The sequence below is a fragment of the Diospyros lotus genome, chromosome 10 (assembly GCF_014633365.1).
Source record: "Diospyros lotus cultivar Yz01 chromosome 10, ASM1463336v1, whole genome shotgun sequence".
NCBI lineage: Eukaryota > Viridiplantae > Streptophyta > Magnoliopsida > Ericales > Ebenaceae > Diospyros > Diospyros lotus.
Genome location: NC_068347.1, coordinates 26,861,246 through 26,880,598, shown reverse-complemented (window position 1 = coordinate 26,880,598; position 19,353 = coordinate 26,861,246). Strand labels below are relative to the sequence as shown.

The 19,353-nt window shown below is 35.6% G+C and overlaps 1 protein-coding gene across 1 annotated transcript; it reads right to left on the bottom strand.

The window, feature by feature from the left end:
- Positions 1-17,639: 17,639 nt before the first annotated feature.
- Positions 17,640-19,103, bottom strand: LOC127810798 (probable BOI-related E3 ubiquitin-protein ligase 3). Its single transcript, XM_052350349.1, has 3 exons — positions 18,816-19,103; positions 18,387-18,723; positions 17,640-18,284 (listed from the first exon to the last, which is right to left on the bottom strand). The coding sequence occupies exons 1-3, from the start codon at positions 18,998-19,000 to the stop codon at positions 17,694-17,696; spliced, it is 1,113 nt and encodes a 370-aa protein (XP_052206309.1). The 5' UTR covers positions 19,001-19,103; the 3' UTR covers positions 17,640-17,693.
- Positions 19,104-19,353: the final 250 nt, after the last annotated feature.

The following is a 19,353-nucleotide window of genomic DNA, read 5'->3' as shown; positions in this document are numbered from 1 at the left end:
CAAATAGCCCTAAATCACAAGTTAAATTCTTTGAAAAATCCGGCTAAAATCTTGATCCCATCCGCCATTAATTCCGGTTATGTCACAGTGATTTTCGGCCAATAGCCACCCTCAGAGGGATCATCATCACCTGGAGGCTACCCCCGAGCCTCCAAGCGAGCTTCCTAACGTCCCAGAAGCGGCTGCCGACGGCCATATGCGATGGTCAGTTTCACACCACCAATTTTTCATTTTTGCACTTTAGCCCCTGGATTATTTTTCAACCTCATTTCTCCCTATCCATGATGCCCCTAAACTTTTTGTTAATTCCTCTACTACCCTCAAGTTCCAAGTTATTCATTTCCCTCAACAATTTCTGAAAACTCATCGATTCGACCTTCCTCGAGCAGTTTACATATTCTGCACTTTTGCCCGGATGCCCCTAATCGCATATTTTTTACCTCAAACCTTCGCGATTCTCTTGGTTTTGTCAAATATCACTTATTTGGGCAATTTTACCTTCTTTAACTTGCTTTGATAGACTCTCACCTTTCATTCATGTTTTGGATGTTGCACTTTGGCCTGTAACTATAGTAAATTCCATTTTGACCCGTAATTTCTGAAAATACCCTTGATATTAAATTCTGGGTATTACAAATTCCCTCAATGAAATCTGCTATGACACTAAGAAAAGTCTCAATACATCAACAATCAAGACCTTGATTGAAAAAGAATATGAGTAATTTGTTGGAAAGTAGAGTTTGGTTGCTTTAATTGAGAGATATTGAACAATTCGTCACCTCTTCATTACAACAGAGCTACATAGAGTGTCACCACTACATACTAATTGAAAATCAGTACCTCTTTCTCTTGAGTTTTTTGCTGATTATACTAGTTGGGAGATAGTGGGAGCAACTAAGTTTTACAAGACTCAAACTTGCAATTTCGGAGCCATTTGAGCTACCTCCTATCGCCATACTACATCTCTTATTATATATATATATATGACCTTTGTTATCTCACTATAAATTTACCACCTTTATATCTTCTACCTTCTTTATCCTTACTCCCCCAACTCTAGTTTCTTCAAATCCACATTAATTATTTTTAATTCATTGGGAAATTTTCATTGTGTATATATACGGACTTAAGATAGGTTTAAGGAGAGGAATTTGATTGAGGAAAGTCCTATCTTGATATTTCTTCATAATTTGTTCACTTAGAAGGGACATTAATTTGGTTATTTATTTTTTTCGATGAATACATTAATTTGGTGAATGACTAGTCTTCATTACTAATTGTTACATGAAAGTGTCTCTTGACATTACTAGTATTGATTATAGAGATGTTGGCTATAGTGAAGAAAGCTTCCAAACAAGAAAAGTAACATAGAGTATGGGCATAGATGTTTTAGATTTGGATGTAACATCACATTTAAGATTCAACCATGTGCTGTTCTGCAGTAAAGACCATCAATAATGGACATGGTTTTGATTTTATATCACTCAACCTTTGTTTAATTAGTTGCAAAATGTCCAATATATCTCAACAACAATCTTAACCACAAGGAAGAAAATAGCTGAAATTTGAAGCATTCCTTTGTTGTGCATGTTTATTTGGAATATGAAGTGCTTGACATTAATGAATGAAAGAAATTCTATCCTTTGCTTTTCTAGGTAATTTTGTAACAAATTTCAGATATGATGTGCTTATGTAATTGGCCTTATTATGCATGTAAAGGTAAAATATAGTTTTTACCTCATTTTAAGTGTGATTCAAAAAGGCTAGTATGGTATACATCTTTGATTGGAAACTTGAGGCTTTGCTTCCTTGGCTTAATAGAAATGTCAGTTTATTTCTCTCATACTAGTTTTTAATAGTGAAGTTTCTTTCCAAACATTTACTTGTGCTTTTTCCTTTGTGATAATTGTGACCCAAAATTTAAATTCATCTGAGACTGAGACTCCTAATTTGACCGTGATTATGACTTCAAATTTGACTATAATTAGGATATCAAATTTGACTGTGATTAAGATTTATCTCAATTGAAAACTTATCTTCTTGACTTATTTTCTGATCATAATATAATTTCTTATGTATATCTACAAATGAGTGTTAGGTCTACAAATAGGTGCCCAATACCCTGAAATTATTGTAACAATATCACTATTGTTGTACCAATATTATCATAGTGATATTTTATTCTTTTTACCTATTGTTTTTCCCGATTTGCATTTTCACGTTAAATTTCTATGTTTGTTTGTGTGGTTGATGGTTTGATTGTAGTTTGTTTTCATTCCAAAATCCTAAAAAACTGGTATTATAGTCATTGAATCAAACCATTGGATCTACAACTCTTCATCATCTTCTTGTATTAGGGTTTCTAGTTACCTAGTCACCGCCATCGTCAACCCCCTCTATAGCCATCACTACCATTGACTTTGTTCCTCCGACCTTCAATGTTCATTGTTCTCCATTTGTCGTTGTTGCCTTGTTGCGACCGTCGACTTGCTCTAGTCAACCATCGATGCCTTCGTGTTCCTCTTGCACGCCTTCCACTTGTTTGACTGTCGCCACCTACAACCAACGGCTCCTGAGAGTTTTGCCATCGTCGCCTTGCTCCTCACGCGATTGTTGGCATTCTCCCGTGCTTCTCACTACCATTGATAATGACTCTGTAACCTACGTCTTACCATCGACCTTCATCGATTTACTCGCAATCGTTCTTTTGCACCTTCTACAACTGCCTTTGTCCTTCGTCATCGCCATCGCTATTGAGCCTCAAGCTTCTGCCATTATCGATCACAATTCGCCATGCCCTCCAAGGTCCAGATCTAGTCTGATTTAGCCCAGATCTGACCCATCAGACCAAATCCTACTCGTCAGATCTGTTCAGCCCAAATTCATCCAAATTTGCTGCGCATATCCGCTATCCTGGTTTGTTTTCTATTAAGGTTTTATTTATCGATCATTTGGTATTATTTAGGGTTATTTATTTTTCGTAATGGCTACTTTAAAGTATGATATTCCATTATTGGACCAGAATATTAGATTCTCACTATGGTAGGTTAAGATGCGTACAATTTTGGCACAGATGAATTTAGATAATGCACTTTTGGGTTTTGATAAAATGTCAAAATCATGAAGTACTGAAGAAAAACAGCGTAAGGATCGTAAGGCTTTATCTCATATACATCTACATTTATCAAATCAAATTTTACAAGATGTTTTGAAAGAAAAAACCATTGCTACTCTATGGTTGAAACTAAAATAGTTGTGTATGACTAAAACTTTGACCAATAAGTTGCATATTAAGTAGAGGTTATATTCTCATCGAATAGTAGAAGGTACGTCTATTGAAAGTCATTTAATAGTTTTTAAGGAAATTGTTTCTGATTTGGAAACGATGGAGATTAAATATGATGATGAAGATTTGGGCTTAATTTTGTTATGTTTTCTACCTGCCTCATATTCAACTTTTAGAGACACCATACTCGATAGTCATGACACTCTCACTTTAGATAAAGTTTATAATGCTTTGTTCTCGAAAGAGAAAATTAATAAGCAATTATTGGAAAATTTTGAATATCAAGGAGATGGTCTGTTCATTAATAAAGGGAGAACACATGATAGAAATTTTGGTTGCAAAGGAAAAGATAGATCTAAGTTTAGAAATAAAGATAAAACATGTAATTATTGTAAGAAGAAGAAACACATAAAAAAATGAGTATTTTAAACTACATAACAAACTTAAGAGACAAAAATCTAACCAGAAAAGGAAACAACCAGAGATTTCAGGTGAAACCAGTATTAAAGATAACAATAGTGATGGAGAACTCATGGTGGTAACTAATGAGATTACCAAACCTTATGAAGGTTAGATCCTTGATACAGCATACACATTTCATACGTCTTTTAATAGGGATTGGTTTTCGATATATAAAAGTTTGACTATTGGTGATGTGTTGATGGAAAACAATTCTTCTTGTAAAATTGTTGGCATTTGAACAGTTAAAATTAATATGTTTGATGGCATTGTTAGAACTTTAACTAATGTCAAACATGTTCCCGACCTTAGGAGAAATCTTATTTCATTAAGTACTCTTGTTTAAATGGGGGTTCATTGGTAAAGGTGGAGTCAACAAGGTCAGCAAATGTGCTCTTGTTGTAATGAAAGCTAGAAAGCAATATGGTAGATTATATGTTCTGCAGGGTTCTACTATTACAAGTGATACTATTGTTTCTACTTCTTCTTTGTTTGCTACCAATATCACTCAATTACGGCACATGCATCTTAGACATATGAGTGAAATATGTATGGTTGAATTGAGTAAAATAGGACTTCTTGAAGGGTAAAGTATTGAAAAACTAGAGTTTTGTGAACATTACATTTTTGGTAAACAAAAATGAGTCAGATTTAATAAAGGTATTCACAATACGAAAAGAATACTAAACCATGTCCATTTTGATCTCTGAGATCCTGCCAAAGTACCCTCTAAAAGTGGTGCTAGATATATGTTAACTTTCATCGATGATTCTTTTAGAAAAGTTTGGGTATTCTTTTTAAAACAAAAGACTGGTGTTTTTGTTACTTTCAAATAGTGGAATACTATGATTGAGAAACAAAATGAAAGACATATTAAGCGTCTTCACACTAATAATAGTTTAGAATTTTATTCAAATGAATTTAATGATTTCTACAGAAGAGGGGGATTATTCTAAGGCATTTAACATTTTCAGGTACGCACAGCAAAATGGTATAGCTGAGCGAATGAACAAAACCTTGATGGAAAATGTACGTTATATGTTGTCTAATTCAAGTTTACCTAAGTCATTTTGGGCTGAAGCTGCAAACATGACATGTTTTCTTGTTAATCAATCTCCTTCCTTTGCCAATGATATGAAAACTCCAAAAGATGTATGCTCCGGTACTCTTGTAAACTTTTCCGATTTGAAAATTTTTGGATATCCTACATTTGGTCACGTTGATGATGGAAAATTAGAACCAATGTCTAAATTGTTAGAACGGGAGGTGTTATGGCACACACCAAGAGGGGGGTGAATTGGATATTTTAAAATTATATTTAAACTTGAAAAACCTTTTAATACAAATTGAGGTTTTAAGACTTAAAAACGTGAAGCATATAAAATGACAGATGTAAGTTTACAAAGAAAAATATGTGAACCAAGTGAGGAAAAATGAAATGCTTTGAAAGATAAATAAATCAAGAAGCACAAGCACAAGAAACACAATGATTTATAGTGGTTCGGGTTAACCCAAACCTAATCCACTACCTTAGCTCCTCACTAAGGATTTTGCAAATAATCCACTAAAACCCCCTACTTAAACCAAGTAGGTCCTCTAGTCCAAGATTAGGAATTACAACATCTTGCTTATACAAGCAAGCCCTCTAGCACCTAGCTAGAAAATACAAAACCTCCCACTCAAAATGGGCCCTCTAGCTACACAAGCTAGGAAGCATAAGAAATATAGAATGTGAGAGAATCTAAGAGATGAATCTCTTAGTTACAATATCTCTCAAGATTAAACAAGACTTAAATGAATGTATTGACAATAATAGAACGAAGCCTTGGAGAGAAAAGTATAATAATGAAAGCACAAAACACTGTAAATACAAATGAATATAAAATGTAAGCTCAAATCAATTTGTTCTCGTCCATTAGCCTTCTCTTGATCATCCATGACTTGTATTTATAAGCTTCCCACAAGATTGAAGAGAAATGAAGCCGTTTGTGACCATTGGAGAATGAGAAACTAGCCGTTGGAGATTGAAAAACTAGCCGTTGTAAGTTTCTGTGAAACACATAGTCGACAGAGAAAATAGGTTAGTCAACTATTTTATCAAATAAAACTAGCCATAGTCGACAGACAGAAAAGCATAGTCGACTATTGCTCAACCAAAATTTCTCATAGTCGACATATCCTTTTACATAGTCGACAGATCAAAAATTACAAAGAAAATTTTGAATATCATGTATAAACATAGTCGACAGATGAAATAGGATAGTCGACTATCCTTACACAATAGTCGACAGAATGAAATATAGTCGACAGAGGCCATATATACTCGACAGATTAAACAAGCATAATCGACAGCACTAAACAACATAGTCGACTATCTTCTTGGAAAATCTGGAAACTTAACAGATAACATGTAGAGGCACACTTGATTAATACAAAGCATCACCACATATTTACATTTTAAATGTCCTCATTTTATTTAATTTATATTTTACCTTCCATTTACTTTAATACATAAATGTAAATAAGAAAGTACCCCCATTTGGATTCAATAAAAATATCAAAAAAATCAAAATCCATAAGAATAAAAAAGTAGAATTTGGATTTTAGTAGGAACTTAGGATTTTGCGATTTTACCACCTCCAAGATATACACTTTCTATTTCTTGAAAAATTCGTTAAAAATCATTTTATCACTAATGAATATTAGCTATTGAATTACCGGGAGTTAGTTTTCTAAAAAGGAAACATTTTCATATATGTCTCCTTATAAGGTGTTAGTCTTCCAGACTTAGAAAAAATATTGAAATGTTATCAAAACGAGTTTCAAGACATGATGCATGAACTAAAGGATTTTTCATACGATTAAGTTTCAAGCCAAAACCTTTTATGCACGTTTCAAAATATGAAAGCTTATTTTGAAGTATGAGATTAACATAAATGATTTTTCATACTTAAGATTGGATTTTCATCAAACACATTTATGTTCAAGTTGGTATTTTGCCTTAGAACAATTTTAGCTCTATGTTGACCAACGACTTCAAAGCGAATTCGAAAATCATTTTAAGAGATTCTTTTATGACTAAATACTTGACTTTGCAAATCTCCAACTAATATAGAAAATCATAAATCTTTTTGGTTTTCATTTTAATAAAGCACTTGAAATTAATTTTTGTTGAAAACCATAGACTTGACTCATGACTTAAGGATAAAACAAGGTATTGTTTTTCATCATCAAAACTAAACACAAGGGTAGAACATCATAAATGATATCTCTTCCTTGGTTATAAATCTAGTGTTAAGGGCTACAAGTTATGGGATCCAAAAGTATCTAAAGTTGTAATTAATGGAAATATTATTTTTTTATGAAATTGCAATACTTCGTGGTTTGTTTCCAAAAGAATCTCTAACTTTACAAGTCAATAGAATTCTGACATTCAGGTCGAACTTACAGGTCAATAGAGTTTCTGACATTCAAGTACAGTTAGAAGTTGATAAAAGTCATACGTTTGAGTCATCGTCTTAGATTAAGTCAAGCCCCAAGTCAAGCTCAAAACAAAATACTGATCCATCACAGTATTGTATTGCTAAAGACAGATCTAGAAGAAATATCAAACCTCTTCAAAGGTATGTTGAGATTGATCTTGTTGCCTATGCTTTGGGTGTGGTTGAAGATATCCACTGTAGTGAGCATTATGTGGATTTGATTGGTAGTCCTCATTGTGTGGATTTAGTTAGTATTTATCAGGGAGATTAATTTTATGTGATTTTGTTAGAAGAAAGAATTGTGAATAATTCCATATTTGAGTTTTGTATCAAAGTAGAGATTGTGATAATTGTGATCCAAAATTCAAATTCATATGAGATTGAGATTCATAATTTGACTGTGATTATGACTTCAAATTTAACTATGATTTAACATCAAATTTAACCGTAATTGGGATTTATCTTAGTTGAAGACGTATCTCCTTAGCTTAATTTTTTTATTAGAATATAATTTATTGCATACATCTACAAATGAGTGTTAGGTCTATAAATAGGTGTTCAATACCCTAAAATTATTGTAGCAATATTACTATTATTATACGAATATCATCATAGTAATATTTTGTTCTTTTTGCTTGTGATTTTTCTCAATTTGAGTTTTCTACATTATATTTATGTGTTTGTTTGTGTAGTTGATAGTTTAATTCTGATATATTTTGGATCCAAAATCCTAACACCCTTAATAAGAACTTTCCACCTCTTTCCTTGATGAAGCATCTTCATTTTTCCCCTAAATCACTCTAACCAAGCATAGCCAACTAGTTATATTATCTGCGGTATGGAACTTGATTATTCACAATTTCCTCCGCTATAATTCCTGAAGAATAGTAGAGCAATTTTAGGGTCATTTCTTTGCTTTCTTTTTCAATGCTCACCTTCTCTTCAGCTCACCAAACATTGGGGTGTCAACGGTTCGGATTGGTCCGGTTCTATAAAAATCCAGTAACCAAACCATTTTTAACGGTTTCAAAAAAATAGAAACCGTAACCAAACCATTACATATATAAAATCAAACCATGACCAATCCGTCGCATCGGACCAGTTTCGGTTCTATCCAATTAACATTTAGCTTCTAAATATTTTCACAAAATATGAAATTACAAACAAATTTGTTAATTAAAATAAATCCATAATTTCATTAATGCTTCAAATCTTGAAGTAAAAATAGAACAAAATAATTCATAGACTACCTCATCAAATTAGCTTACATCGACCATTTAGTATAGCAATAACGTATAAAAGTCCAAAAATAAAAGAGTTCATGAATAACAATAACCAACAACAAAAAAGAAATAAACAAAACTAGCATATTAAAATTGCAAGTAATAATATATTTATGTGTATGTATATATATACCCAAAAAATTATAATATATATACAAGTATAATATCGGTTCCGATTCGGTTCGAACCACAGTTTAAAAAGAAAAACTAGTAACCAAACCAAATATATTGATTTTTAATTTTTTAGAACCAGAACCTAACCGTTGAACCATAAAACCAATCCAAAAGGCACGGTTTGGTTTGTTTCACCAATTTTCGAATATTTTTTGACACTCCTAACCAAACATTTAACTAATTAGGTCTTATCAGTTTGGCACTTTTTATGGCATTAGTTTCTTTCTTTTCTCCCTCCCCAACCCACATCTAAAAAAAAAAAAAAAAAAACATTGTAGCTTATATTATGTTGTATGGGCAACAAAACGCAACTCGACGTCACACAACCTTTTTTCTGTCTTCCCCATATCCAGGCTCCAACACCACCTATAAACACCGAAAACAGTTTAGCTAAATGCACATAACAAGAGCCACAATGCCATTGTCAAATCTACAGTTGTCCCACTGCTCTTAGCTAGTTTTGGAATACGTATTATCTATAGTACTCCTTTCTAGGATCTTCCAATTGTCCTTTAATCATTTTCAGAACTAACTTATTGGTATGTCGATTAGGCCACTAATCAGATCCTGTTATCCGTAGGCTTTTTTAAACCATGGAGAAGCTTTCGCCATCCAAAGGCCACATGTAATCTGTAACCTTATCAGACAGGTATATCATTCCAATAACTATTTCAAATTGGCCACCTTCTTGCTCTTTATAGGCCTTAAAAATTAGCTAGGCTTATTTTGTGGAGGTCACTGCTGCTTTATTGAATAGACATAAAGTATTATACTGATTTTCTCACATATAATTACAAGATTGATGGTTGCTGTGCATTTCAGGAAAAAAGCTGGACTGTCGTAGGAGTTGTTTTATGCAATTGATGCGTTCGATAATTTTTGAAATCTGCTGCTACATCATTCTCTATCTGCCAAAGTATCACCATATCCACTCAATTGCACATTAAAATTGGTTTTCCACTTTAATGGGACCACCAAAGCTGTGAAGCAAAGTTAGTCCCACCAACAACTATGGCTTTTGCTTCACCAAACCTCTTTATTTTTCTGGGACCAGAATATATCTTCAATCCTTCTCTCCTTTAGCATCATGAAAAGTGCCTTTCTTTCAAAAGTGGGTTGTCTTGTTTGTTATTTATTTACATTTCATATAGTCAACTGATTTGCTGTTAGAAGAGAGGGCGTCATCTCATGGACCCATCTGGGTTGGCATAGTCTTGTGCCAATCTAGAAGATGTTGCCATTTTTCACTACCATCATTAAGGCACCTCTCTTAGGTCTTAAAGTAAGCATAGCTTCTGCTTCTCCCTTGCAACGTTTTACTTTCCCACACATAGGTAAAAAACAGTATTGTTATCAGATTGATACCTTTTGAGTTTTTCTAAGTTTGGGAGACTGTCGTTCAATAAGACTAAAATGTTGATAGATGGCGAGTGCAGACCAATCCTATTTTTATCAGTAGCCCATGACGAAGAGCCCCTAATGGAGCATTATAAATGTATTGATATAGGTCCCGTCTCCATTCTAAAACTGTGATATTGTTATTGGCTAGTCTCATTGACACCATCACTCATGGGTGAGAGAAGGAGAGGAAGATTTACCCTTCTAAAATTGCTTTACAGATCTCATACAGATTATTCATCGTTGATTATCAATGGCAACAACGATTAATTCAGGCGCTCAACTATACTTGATTGTTATTGGTGTTCTAACGTATTTCATCAAATTTAAAATTACACCTGTTACTTTGCACACACAGCTGAAACAGGATTGTTATCAAAGTGAGACCTTTTGAGCCTTCTGTATCTTCTGGATGAAGAATGCAAGCTGAGAATCTTATGATGTGGATCCCATATGTAGCAGTATACATAATTTTTGCGTTGTTTGTTGCGTTAAATGCATTGAGACACTGACATGCATGTGGCGTGCATATCAGACATTTTTGAGCATTGACGTGCATATTGCTCTTCTTTCTATGTCAAGTTGCAGAATGGACGTTGACGCTTGTGTAAACTTCTTCTTTGTGTGGACAATTGTGGGTGGGATAGATAATAATGGCGTTGGCTAACTACATGAACTGCTGTCTTTGTAATATAAATATATATATATATATATATATACATTTCCATGTCTTGTTAATTTATATTGCAGTGACTATTTGATGTTTTGTTCCTTTCATAATGACATTCATATCAGCAAAGCTATTCAATAACTTTTGTTCTAGATAAGCTTGGAAAGAATCTAACCTTGAAAAGATTATTTAATATCCGTTTTTTTTTCATTCCCTTCTTCTTTCTTTAAAAAAAAACATAAAATGCACACCACTTGTTGCATGTTTGGTCCAGTAAATTAAATAAAATGATTGTTTATCTACTTCTACTAAAGACATCAACGACATCGATCATACCAAGTTTTAACTTCATTATGTAAGATGAATTCTAATTTATTAGTTATTTTTACTTATGATCTCATCTTCTGTAAAGCTTTTTTATTTATTTATAATGTATAATGTGAATACAGGATTGTGGTGCATGTTGAAGTGTGCCCACTGGCATTCTCTCATTTGTGTACTTTTGTTGTGATATTGGGGTTTGGATAACTACAAGGAAATTTGGAATGTTATAACAAAACCCTGGTGCAACAAAAGACAGGAAAATAGTTTCACTGTCATTGTTCCTTGCGGGCTAATGTTAAACAATTTGTTTGGCTCTTCAATGAGGTCCAATATCTTGATTATTTTTTTGCTGTTTGTTCAATATTTAAAAGTATACTTGGGCTGTAGGAAACCCGCATTAATAGTGTGCTTTCAGAATAGAAACTACGTGGATGGCAACCAAATTGACATTTTTGCAGTCGGTGTACTAGATGGAATCTGCAAATAGTTGTTCTGCCTTGTGGGGGACTAGCTTGAGGAAGAATCAAATGCTTTACCTTTATAATTGTCACGGTGCTTTTGTAGATACATATACTCGAGCTATAAATAGACCTTTTTCTTTCATGTTATCAAGAAACTTGTGATCCTTGTTTGGTGTACTTTTCTACTTATACTCCCTTTATTCTGCAGGGATTTGCCAGTCACACCATAATAAAGTATTTGGCCAGGCCTGAAGTGGCATCCATAGCACACAAAGCATCGGCATAAGGTATAATCCGATGGAAGTATCAACTACTATAGATCAAAATTATTTAAAAGTAAATGATATGTATAGGGCATAGATTTTGGACACGAACCGGCAAATTTGTGATTGATTGAATTGTCATCTTATGGTAATATGGGCCAATCTAACTGATTAAGCATGCCAGTAGTGCGTATAGGTGAGCTTGATTCATAGATTAAGTCCATTTTACAGAATTATAAAATGTGGGTTTCTCTGTAACGTGATGAGGACAAATAAGCCGGAGAAAGTTGATACATATTGTGTCCCCACTCAGTGTGAAAACATAGGAGGACCATTCCATGGCCAAAATCATGCAACTTGGAAATCAATCTCCAACCAGAACCTTATGGTCCATTAATAATGGGCCCCTGACCCGTATAATATCTCTTCAAATTTATTTGGAACCTATCTATAGTGATAGCTGATTCTTTGTTGTGTCACTGTCAGCTCTGAGGCCTTGTCTGTATATATGCTGCTGGAATGTGCAACTTCCAGAAAAGGGGAGGGGGAAAAGGATGCAGAAGATTTGAACATAGTACATCCATCTACTAGTCTTGATGATCACTTTTCAATAGTTTTTTAACTCATTTCGGAGACCAATCCCAGTATCAGGACATCTAAGCTATCCACCCAGAAAAGCCATTCCCTGTTAGATGTCCTTTATGCTGGCTCTGGCCCGCTCAAGCTAACAACATGGTTGATTTTAGTGGTTAGATTTCACACTGGGCCTAATATAGACAAGCAGCTACAATTATGGCACCTTTAACAAAGGTTTTTTGGCTGATTAAATTGGGGGAGAGTGTGAAACACAATCATACACCACCCGAAAATGGGGGAGTTTGGTCTGCAACCACAATCTCGAGGACTATCATTAGTGGGAGAAGTAGATGTTTACACTAAAGCACCAATCTGTCACTAGCTTGGGGGAAAGAATAGATGGAAAGATCTCCCTTTTTTATTCTTTAATTCTCTGCTTAGTGTTGAGGTTGGGTTTCAGCAGTAATGGTAAAAAAAAAAAAAAAATTATAATAAGAAAATTAATGATTTAAATTGTGAAAATAATTTTTTTTGGTAGAAAATGAAGAATGTTTATAAATATGATTCCTTAAGGAGACTTGTGAAAAAAAAAAAAAAAATTCCTTTCTTTATAGTGCCCCATCAAAAGTGGGGGGCTTTTGGACTCAGATTTGCAGTAGATAATATCTTTTATCTTTACGCTTACTCCACCTAGCACACACCCAATCCAAATGTCTAAAGCAGACTGATGCAGAATCTTTGAAATTCCCACACATAGGGGAATTCATTGGTCTCTCTGTGCATGATTTTATCCTCTCTTCTTTTGGGGGATTTATGGATTCTTATCTTGACCCACCATCCCTTGCTAAAAACCCATCATATCCCGTTTCATGGTTGAAGAAATTGCAAGGCAGGGAAGAAAGAAACCCTCCAAAGTAGCCATGATTAAAGTACAAGCTTAAATCTCTTCTTCAAGAATTTGACTGTGTTTCAATAAGCTCATCATCATGCATCTATAATTGGCGTAGCTTAACAATATCAAATCTGAAATATGGCATCATTTTCATTATGTTCATTAAAAGAGATTAGAAAAAATAATAATAAACATTAACAATTCTATCTTAGGCAAATTACCATATAATACTTTAAACGAAAATAATGATGGGATCCATATTTTAAACTACCTACATGTATTAATTACTTGTAGGTAGTTACGTGTAAAATGTGTGATTCTCATTTAGAAAGAAAAGTTGTTTAGGGGGCATTGTTGGCCTCAATCTGACTAGCTGGGAGTCTTTGCAACATTTGCACTGATACATAAGCCTAGCTAGGAAGGAGAAAATATATATATATATATATATATGCTTAGGAGGAAATTGTCTGAGGTGGGGCCAACTCGGAAAGGAGAATGAACGTGCTGGGAGAGGAGAGAGAGAAGCAAACAAAATCAATTGTGAGATTGATGAAGTGCTAATGAATGCCCCCTTTCACAAGGGAAGAAAGTTGAGGGTTGCCATCATGGCCCCTATCTTTCTATGATGGGATCCATATTCCATGCTTTGTACCATCCATTCCTTTCACCAGCCCCACCTCAGCTCAAGCTTGAATACGGATGGACGTATATCACCCAAGTGGCCGACTCAATGTGACACACCCATTTCCTTCCACCTCTTTATAAGCCTTAACCCCCCAACCCAGCAGAGCAGCATGGTCCTTGACACTTACCTGCATTTCCAAAAATTTCATCAGCTCAGGTCGACTGTCGCTGTCTTAGTCGTGGCCATTTTAGTCTGTACATGATGACAATTATAAATATAAGTAAAATCATATTTTGCATAATTTATATTAAAAAAAAAAAAAAAAAGTAGTATGGTCAAAATGATCTATCACCACTTTTTTTTTAATAATGATTTATATTCCTTTAATAATAATAGTATATATTCACATAATCATATTATTACTTTAGTAATTGTATTGAGTGATGAATGATGATAAGGAGGGGAAGATAGTGGTGAGCTTTTTAAGCCAAGGACCCACATGAAATGGATGTGTGATTCAACGACAAAATGGGGCCAAAGCCAAGAAGTTTTGGATTTAGTTTATTCACACATTCTTTCCTTGCATTGGTTGGCTTTCTTTGGGATACATTTTCTAGTGTGATGATAAGGGCACGGAGCATATATATATATATATATATATGAAAGTTCACCACCACCCACTCAAATATGTGCCCTCTTGACAAATTAGTGACTACTTAATTCCTCTTTTGACAAATCCCAATTCTCTTTATAACCCCATTTTTTCAAACACCCCTTGGAACAAAATCCAACTACAAAAATTTGATTATGTTACATAGTGGCCTCGGAATAAATTTGATCGATTGCTCTGTGGCCCGTTAGTGTCTACTTCTCACATATAATGATGCTTTAACCAGTGTTTTCCACTTTACAATTTGCTAATTGGTTGCAATGAATGAATGAGATCATTCATTAGCAAAACTTAGCTTAATTGATTCCCTTTGTTTTTTTTTTTTATTAGGGCATCGTGTTGTATATTTTATTTGGGTCAAAACCTAATTATATGAAAATTTGAAAAGTAGACCTCAGACCAAGCCACAAGGGCCCCAAGATTGCTTCACTCGGCTAACTTAGCTAGCAAACATCATGCCATAATATATAGAACGACTCTTATTGTCAAACACTTTTAAAAAAAAAAAAGAAGAAGAAGAAAAAGTAAAATGTTAAAAACCTTATAAAAAAAAATTGATATGATAGTGATATTTTTGTAAGTATATAAATCATCCAAACTTTTAACCATTTGCCGACAGGCAGTTGTTTTAAAATCTAAAAAAAAAGTCCAATTGGCGAAGGAATGGGTTGAAATGAGAGAGCACCCAAATTAGGAATTTGGGCAATTTTCCATGATGCTTCCAGAGGGCGTCACTCACTAACCTCCAAAGAAAAGAAATGAATTTCTTGTTTATTCAAAACCATTTTGATATCTTCAATGATCTCCTAACTTGTTAGAAAACGAAGAAGAGCTAACGTGATGTGGCGTAGGGGATTTTATTATTTATTATTATCTTTCTTATTATATGGGAACGTGTCATCCAAATCCCATCCCATATATTTATATTATTATAATTTTAAAAGTTGGCCACCTGTGATTATGACATCTAATCTAATTTTAATTTGTATTTGTATTTGTATTCACAAAACCAACTGGCCTGGCGAATCAAATTTTGGATTTTTTTTTTTTTTTTTTAAAATTACTGTTTGTTTTCTCCAAATCATCAATCCGTCACCTCACCTGATCAGGAATATTAATTGATTGAACGGCCTGGCTCATCTCAATAAGCATTTTAATTAATTATACAAGATTGATTAATGTTAGATACCCCGTTTGTAACAAAATAATAATAATAATAATAATAATAACCGATGTCTCTTTCAAAATTAAAAACGCAGAAATTTGATTTGAGCACCCAAAGTCATATTATTTGTGATATAAATAAATAAATATTTGATTATATTATTATAATATATAATATATAATATATGATGGAAAATTAGTTAAATAAAGATTAGGGGAAATGGGATCAGTCAGAATCACGTGTTCCGAGGCAGTGCCGGTAATAAAGCGACATCTGGTCCCGATCTTGCGGGGCCCACCAACCCCAACCCATCATTTTTCATTTTCATTTTTTTTTTTTTAATTTCTAATTTCTAATTTCTCAGTCTCAGCAACAAATCTCTATTAATTTCCGGGTTGTCCTCTTGCCTCCTACTCTTTAAATGCTAATTTTGGCGTTTTCATAGTAGGTTTATTATTTATTTATTTATTATATATATATGGTGAAAATTTTATTAACTGATTAAGATATTGAATATTTATGAGTTACATATTTGTTGTCGTTGTTGTTATGCCATGTACCTTCTCACCAGCCTTGTACGCTATTAAATTGTATAAATTCTAAATAAATTAATGACCCAACTAAGAGGGGACGACCTGACTCATCAAAGTTATTGTGCATTTATTCTGCTTAGCCAAACAATACTGCTTCTGAATTTTTTGCTACGAAGAAAAATTAAAAAAAAATCAAACCCCCCTTAAATCCAAAACTAAAAATTTCGCCAGCAGAACACGTTAATGGAGGGCCAAACATTTGATAAGGGGCTACAGTTGAGACTTGAGAGTCGTAGTGTCGTACTCGTTTAACCAAATTCCAATCCATCATCTTCACAAACAACAGTGAGAGAGAGAGAGAGAGCTCTGCGTCTGCGTCAGGGTCTGCAAGTGGGTGGTGGGTGAATCATTGCACCACCACCATGATACCGAAACATACATACATATACATAATCAATTCAACGGGACCGTTGATGTGAAGCACTCACGCCAAAATGCCCACTCCACACACTACACCGCCACAATTAAACAAGCACACAGACACATGACTAGGACCTCAATCATAATTATTATGATATCCAGACTCCACAGCTATAACCCCGCCCCGCCCAGAGCTTCTGCTTTCATTCATTAATTTGTCCTCGGCCTAATTTAGCGCCCCGCTCGTTTGACGAGGAATAGGCAGCAGCCTACCCTATAAATAATAATAAAGCTTGATTCCTGTGGGCCCCCATCCCCATCTATTCCATTAATTCCAATGTGCTTTTACTTCTATTTCGAAAAAGGCCAAAAATCAATAAAAATAATCATGAAAATAAGATGGGTTGCAGTTGCGGAGAAATTGATATTGTAAAGCGAACCCAACAGGACGACGACGACTCCGTCAAGCAGACGCAAGGATGATGATCGATGGACGGACTGGGCGAGCGCCTCCGGTGCACTGTGCATGCACGCACCGCACACGAGGTGTGGTTGGGAAAGCAAACCCTCCAAATTTAATGAATGAAACGAAACCAAAACAGAGCGGCCCTGCCTCTGAACAGCGACTTTTGCGCGAGTCCGACGCGTCAGCCTTTCCGCTGCACGTGTCGCTTTCCCATCCCCTATTGACTTCACCCCAGATAATCTATCCATCCATCAAACCCATCTCTCATACAGCATTTTCGCAACTGAATATATTCATTATTCAATAACACAGTTAATTTTCTATTTATATTAATATATATATATTCATAAAAAAACAAAACAAATCGGATAATTACAAAAACTCTTTTTGAGTTAAACTAGGAACGAATGCGGCAAAAGTTGGTAGGCTGGCTGAGCTAATTAAACCTATTTTCTTCTCTTGGATTTTTTTTTTTTTTTTTTTTTTGACCGATGCGGGGGGGGGGGGGGGGAGGGGTTGTTGGGGTTTTTTTTTTTTTTTTTTGATTTACACGATGACGCGTAACATATGGCTCTTAGCGGAGTTACAGATGGGGCAAGAGTGAACCGACGCGGCGCAAACAGTACAGACGCAGAGGTGTCTGCACGGCAAAATCAACACGCTGGATTCCTCTTTCCCGCACTGACGGCAAATATACGCCGCGTGGTCTATTGTATTGTGCTTATCTTTCAAACACTTCGATTCTCCGGCGCACGACGCTAGGGTTCGTCGATCGTCGTTGCTGCCGCAGCAGGACTGAGCGTCGTCTGCCAAGGCCGCCGGAACCGACGCCTCGTCCAATGCGTCACCCTGGGGGTGGGGCTGGTGGTCGTCCTTGGCCTGGGACAGCAAATGCTCGATGTTGCTTCGGAGGGCGTTGGCCGTGGCCTCGTTCGTCTGAGCCATGTCTCTCCAGATCTGATTTTCGACGCATAGAGCCTTCACTCTTTGTTCCAGCGCCCAATTCAGTTTCCCGATCTTCTCTATCTCCTCCTCTTTCGCTCTCAGCCTCTTCAGAATCCCTTCCTCCACGGCAGCCACGAGCCTCCTCGTATATCCCTTTCGCCGCTCCTCAATTTCCAATCTCACCTTTTCGGTCTGTAAGATACACACAACGAACAAAGATTAATAAGTACATTCAACAAAAATGATAGAAGCGAGAAAACAGGTCGAAAGAGATATTGGAGATTAGGCTCATACGTGTTGAGCAATGATATGATCAATCTCCAACTGCTGCTGCCGGATCTGCATCGAAACGTTTTCACCGAGAAAGGTGATATCATTCTCAAACTGGCCATCGTAGATCGAGGGATAAATCGAATCTCTGGAGCGCTTTCTCGAAGACGGAAAGGCGTAGGTGAGACCACTATCGTCCTTCACGGCAGCCTTCGCTGGAAGACAATCAACAATCGAAGAGCCATACAACGGAGGCAAAGCCTCCGCCGTTAATCCCGAAACCGGAGCCAATCCGTATGCCACCGCAGCGTTGCTGTACGCATCATTTACGTTGGCGTCAACGCCGCTCATTATCATTTCTCTGCAAATTCAATCTCCCTTTTGTCACTCCACAGCCAATACACACGCACGAACCAGAAAACAAGCCAGAAATAAACGGATAGAATCAAATACCTGTTGCCTATGAGTTGCGAAGGGAAAAGATTGAGGTGCCGCGCTTCAACAGCCATGGAAAAGGTAATCCACTCCTTGCCTCTCTCTAGACGTATGCTTGGTTCCTTGCCTTTGCTGGTTTGGGTTTGTGGACAAAGCCTTAAGAAGAGAATAGAAAGAAAGAGAGAGAAACGAACAAAAAGCATGCAAATGTAGGTGGCAAGGCCGTATGGCGTGGGGTTTATTTAGGGTTTGGTTTAGAGAGAGAAGCAAAATTAATAAAAAATAAAAATAAAAAAGAAAGGATACGTCCTTTGAGAAGCCTTGTTTTTATGCGGAGGAGAGAGAGAGAGAGAGAGAGAGACCGGTGGGAAGGGATTTATTTATTTACTTTGTTTGCATGGGAGTTCTCGATTTCCCAAATTGGGTTACCGAAAAGGCCCCTGCCTCTTCCTCGCGAGCAAGCAAACAAACGGCAGCCCGGTCAGGGCGTAATTTTGGTGAATTTTGGGGGCTAATTCGGAACAGAATCGCCTGTTTATATGCATTGAAATTAGAG

Coding starts and splice junctions, on each gene's coding strand:
- LOC127810798 (XM_052350349.1), bottom strand. CDS start 19,000: ATGCTTTTTGTTCGTTTCTCTCTCTTTCTTTCTATTCTCTTCTTAAGG. Junction 18,724..18,815: donor TCGCAACTCATAGGCAACAG/GTATTTGATTCT, acceptor TTGAATTTGCAG/AGAAATGATAATGAGCGGCG. Junction 18,285..18,386: donor ATCATATCATTGCTCAACAC/GTATGAGCCTAA, acceptor TGTATCTTACAG/ACCGAAAAGGTGAGATTGGA.